This window comes from Helianthus annuus, chromosome 10, assembly GCF_002127325.2.
Source record: "Helianthus annuus cultivar XRQ/B chromosome 10, HanXRQr2.0-SUNRISE, whole genome shotgun sequence".
Classification (NCBI taxonomy): Eukaryota; Viridiplantae; Streptophyta; class Magnoliopsida; order Asterales; family Asteraceae; genus Helianthus; species Helianthus annuus.
In genome coordinates, this window is record NC_035442.2 from 31,815,940 (window position 1) to 31,821,284 (window position 5,345).

At 42.5% G+C, this 5,345-nt stretch overlaps 1 protein-coding gene across 1 annotated transcript; it reads right to left on the reverse strand.

Annotated features, from left to right (window-relative positions):
* Positions 1-1,652: 1,652 nt before the first annotated feature.
* On the reverse strand, positions 1,653-3,736 carry LOC118482607 (SH3 domain-containing protein C23A1.17-like). The gene is made up of 2 exons (XM_035978161.1): positions 2,465-3,736; positions 1,653-1,676 (listed from the first exon to the last, which is right to left on the reverse strand). The coding sequence occupies exons 1-2, from the start codon at positions 3,734-3,736 to the stop codon at positions 1,653-1,655; spliced, it is 1,296 nt and encodes a 431-aa protein (XP_035834054.1).
* Between the last annotated feature and the right edge of the window lie 1,609 nt (positions 3,737-5,345).

The following is a 5,345-nucleotide window of genomic DNA, read 5'->3' on the forward strand; positions in this document are numbered from 1 at the left end:
CCTCAACCCAGTAGTTTGAGTCAGCAAGGATACAATCCTAAAGGGTCGGATTATTGAAAGATAATTAATTAAGTTATTAATGCAAATTATGGTAGGCCCCTCTTTTGAAGGTGACGTTACCCTCGACTAAGTAGTCTGAGTCAGCAGGGATACAGTCCTAAATAGCCGGTTATAGTATTAATAGTAGTTTAACTTATGAGGGGGTCAAAGAGTTTGGATCCCCGCCATCCAATACCTTTGGGTATTGAAGGAGATCCTACTAAATTTGACCCAGGTCCCTTGCAGGACCTCTAAACGCTGAACAAGGGCAAGACTCTTACCAAACCGTTCCCTTAACCAGGTAGCCAACATACCTCCATATAGACCGTGGAGATATGAATGGTGAAAATCTTTTATTTTATATAGACAGTAAAATAATGTCAAGACACCACGGACAAAGGATAAGGAAGAATCACCTTCAACATAAGAAACTAGTTATTAAAGTCATTAATACAAAACCAAATAAAAAGTGCAAAAGATTAAAAATAAAAAGTATTACACTAGACACTTGTCTTCACCAAGTGATGTAAGAGACTTAGGCAAACATGGCCTTTGATTGTCAAGAACTCTTACGATCAATCTTGGATCCCGAGACGACTCACACACTCAATGATGGACAATGGATGATGGTGATGGATGATGGTGTTATGGTGGTAGTGGGTGGTGGGTGAAGTGTGAGAGAGATGGTGTGCCAAGGGATGAGTTGAAATGGCTCCAAGCACTCCTATTTATAGGCTGAACAGAAGCCTGGGCACGGCCCCGTGGCCGTCTGACACACTCTCTCTCTTCATTAATAGTAATTTGCAATTATAATAAATGCGCCTGCAGTACTCTGACCACGCCCCCGTGTCCGTTGGGCACGACCCCGTGGTGGGCAATAGAAGCTTCTATTAGTTTGTCTTTTCTGCTGCTTCTTGGGCACGGCCCCATGCTCGCTGAGCACGGGGCATGTTCAGTCTTCTGTCTTTTTTGTTTTGCTTGGGAGGATGCTGTCGAGGGGTCGGCAATCCACTTTTGTCCCTTTTCTTGTATTTATGTTAGATTTTGCTGTCTTTTTGCTCCTTTTGTTAATTTGAGCTCATTTAATCCTGAAAATACAAAAGGAAGACAAAAACACACTTTTTCCAACATTAGTACTAAAAAAGGGTTAGTTTTATGCTATATTTGATATAATTTATATGTTGCATTTTGCGCGTATCACCGCACCGGGGCTCGCCTGATCCTTTAGTTGTCGCGGCCCGCGTAGACCTTAAGGGTCCTTTACGCGACCCGCCTAAACTTAAAATTTCAATTTTTATTTATTTTTAATACTATTTTATGTATTTGAGTCCCGTTTTCGCGTATGGGGTGTTTTTAAAGACATATTAGGATATTTTAAATATTTTTAGGGTGTCAGAAAAATTATCAAGGGTGTCGGTTCAGGATTGTTATACCCTAGGTCTGAACTTGGAGATTCCACCAGGATAGAGCACCATCTAGAAAAAGTCCCGAAACGTAGGTGACCTGGTGCTCCAGCGCACATTTGCTCATTCTTATCACAGAATCAGTCTTCTCCGTCCATCTTACAAAAGCTACAGCACCCCCGGTGTCGTCGAAATTCAGAGGCTTACAATCTAAGAACTGCTTATAGGTACAGCCTGTACAAGCAACATCATTCACAGCAAGCATTAGTGAATGCACATTGAATATCCAAATGTTACGCAATGTGTCTTTAGAGACTTAAACATTACCATGAGGTGGGTTGTTTCCAGAGGTACCCCCGCTATGTTCAGAGCGCAGGGCCTCGTGCTGTGCTATCGCTCGTGAAATATGTGCTTATAACTCAGCCTCTGTGGTAGGCAATCGAGTTTCTCTTCATGGAGGCATCTTCTAAAAGAAGATCGCATCGGTCAGGTCATAATAAGTATAGTAAGTACATGGCATGCACACGTAATAATATTTATCAACGCAAGTAAACACATAACATCCCAATCATAACGTAAATAAGTAATTCAACAATGTATGTAATGAGAATGTTGCGATTGAGCTTTCATATATCAATGACCACAAATACAATTTTACAAGTTCCACAATGTACCATACATCAAAAGGGACTACAGGGTTACATCACCCTTGTCCAAATCGTCTATCAACTACAACAGTCAAAAGTCAAAAAGTGGTCTTCAAAAAGCTGTGCAACTGGGCTCAATAGCTACACTCTCACCAAAAGTATGTTACCTGCATAAAACCAAAAACTGCTATGCTGATGGTGGAGGAGGAGGAGGTGGAGGAACGAAAAGCAAACTGCACACATGCGCTAACTCCTCCTCAAGAGCATGAACAGTACGCAGCAGGTAACTAATCTGCTGCTCCATAGTATGAAAACGAACGTCAAAATCTGGGTATGGTAGAAGAGGAGCGGGCGGAGTCGCAAATGGTGACTGACAAGGACAAGGTGGAGGACGTGGAATCCTATGACTCTACGGCCCAACAACTCCTGCTGGAGCTGTAACGACAAAAGCAGATCATCCCTCGTGTAACCAGTGTAATGTGAAGGATGGTATGGATCAGAAACAGGCATCGTGTTGGGCGGAAACCAAATCAATGGCTTGCCCGATGGTGCAGAAGCAGAAGGTGCAGTATGTGAAAACTGTGGCATAAAGGGAAAAGTTGCTGACACAGGAGGAATATGACTGGGCTGCTGACTCGATGGACCTTCCCCTGGACGGGGTGGAGGGATATCCTGTAAGAACGTGATCGGAAGATCGGTGCGGTGTGTGTCAGACACATGTGGGTGAAACGGGGCGATATCAACGGGTGCATGTGTAGGTGCAGGTGGGGGAGTAATAGGCGTAACAAAAAAAGGCAAGTCATCATCGTCCTCTATCCACCCATTGTGGGTGAATGCATAACGGGGATCTATCTGGGCAGCAAAAGGAGGATGGTCAACAGGTGCAAGGATCGGGTCAGGTAAAGGTGGTGCAACCACTGGTATGCCAACAGGTACAGGGTCATGCTCAGGCAAAGGATCGTGAGCAGGTATAGGCTCGGGTGCAGGCATAGGCTCAGGGTCGGCTGGCGCTAACTCAGGATCAGCGGGTATCGGCTCGAGATTAGCGGGTATATCAAAAAGCTGATCATCAGGAATGAAATCAACCTCATGCTCAGGATCAATGTCAGGATCAAACTCATCATCAAACTCGAAGTCCTGAACAGGTGCGGCAGACATAGCTGTGTCAGAATCAGAATCGGTGGGATAACGCTGCAATCCCAGTGCGTGCAAAGTAGTAGATGACACAGACTCAAATGAATCAGGACCAGAATGGTCAGATGAAATCTCAATGATCGGGATCTCAATAAGCGGAACAACAACTACATCATCGACTGGAACTCCATCACCCTGGGCACCCTCAGGGAGGCCCTCAATAAAAAGATCGATATCATCGTCAGACATGGCATCAAGAGGCAGATCCTCGAGAGGAAATGCAACAAGAGGAAGAGGAGCGGGGATCGGAACAAGAAATAGACCCCCGTCAGGTAAACCATCAGCTAGCGGTATATCATCGCCAAAATCCGGCAAAGCAAAAGGCTGAAAGTCATCATCATCGCTACTCTCAGTGTCGGAAGTGAAAACCTCAGGGTCCGGGACAATCTCATCGTCTGATACTATTGCCATAGGGTCTATAGTATCTGACAGCTCACTCTCAGATGAGGACATGGTGTCTGAAACAAACAATCACAACATATGCACATATATCAACAATCATCAAATAAGCATGTAAACAGTAACAATGTAAGCATGTATTCATCCTAGTCTTCCCAGACTATCCCACCCAGCCTCTCAGACTGAACTACCTAGCCTCTCAGATTAAAACCTCCCCAGTTTCTCAAACTGACTACCCAGTCTCTCAGACTAAACTTTCACAGTCTCTAAGACTAAACTTCCCCAGTTTCTCAAACTGAACCATAACCTTGAAATGTGTTTCGTGCCCTTTGTTTATAAAAAAATTTGTTCCCTGGATCTGGACGTTTTGTGTATGTAAGGTAAACATGTTTGAAAACATTTTTATGAGAGCCCTAATGATCGTATTCTAGACTCGAGAAAGAATCCTGGTTCGCTACGATCGAAGCTCTGATACCAAGCTGTCACACCCTGACTTTTGCAGAAGCGTGATTATTGGTGTGACTTTCTTAATACCATAGCATTCAATCATGACAACGCTATATGATAAAAAAACCATAAGATGTTCATCCATATATTAAGTTTGAAAATAGCACAACATAATTGTCTGAAACATTGACACCAAATTCAAGTTACAAACCACAACATGTTTTAATGAGTTCACAAAGACTCGACAAAATATCTTAAACAAACCCGAGTTTAGAACCATGTATCTCGTCCAGGAGTAAGATACATTTCCCAAACCCTAATGACTTGGATGACATCTTTTATTCATGACGCAGCTTGCGAACATGCACACACCTGCCAAATCCACTTAGTTCCCTGAAATACATGTAATTTGAAAACATCAACAAAAGTTGAGCGAGTTCATGTGTTTGTGTATGAATAAACCTTTACAGTATGTCTGTATGTATGTATGTCCCTGGTATGTAGCAATAAGGAAAAACAGATCACCAATGGTTTGCAAGGCCAATGGCATGTGTGAAATGGTGCAGGAAAACTCAAACCTAGCGGAATTTGCCACGGCATTAGTATGTGGACATAGTCACCACATGGGCCACCCTGGTCCTCATGGGTGTGGGCTCGCTACACCCAAATAGATCTATCACTCATGTCCCTCGGTCCTACGACGAGGATTAATGGCCTTAAGTGTTGTACCCACCTTTCACATGATCTAGCAGTAACCCTCCTTAGCTAACCATACCAAGTATAAAACGTTTGTAAATAATTGTAACATGTATTTCACCCCCGAAGTTATAAAACTGAAAACAGTTAAAAGAAAAGGGGGACATGAACTCACGGTTTTGCGTCTTCAGTACTCGTAACTCAAATCTCCTCAGCGAACACGACTCCCTACAATGTACTAGGGTCTATTAGACGAACAGGCTGTGCCTTGCCTTAGTATTTTCGTTTTTGAGTTACGTTTCTTTTATGTCTTTAGTATTATCCCAAGTTATAATTTCTTGTTAAAATAATAATTATTTTAACTTTAAATTATATTTAATTTTGGAATAATTGTTTAAACAATATTTTGTAGCAATACTTCTCAAGTATTATTTCCTTCCCAAGGATGGGGGTATCAAATACATGTATTTTCGCATTCTTGCATTTGTAGTTTCAAAATAATATATTTTCAAGCCTTACT

Excerpts from the sequence above, each read along its gene's own strand:
- LOC118482607 (XM_035978161.1), bottom strand. The coding sequence starts at position 3,736 with ATGTCCTCATCTGAGAGTGAGCTGTCAGATACTATAGACCCTATGGCA. Across the intron at positions 1,677-2,464 it reads ACGTCCTCCACCTTGTCCTT|GCTGTACCTATAAGCAGTTC; the intron begins GTCAGTCACCAT and ends TTGCTTGTACAG.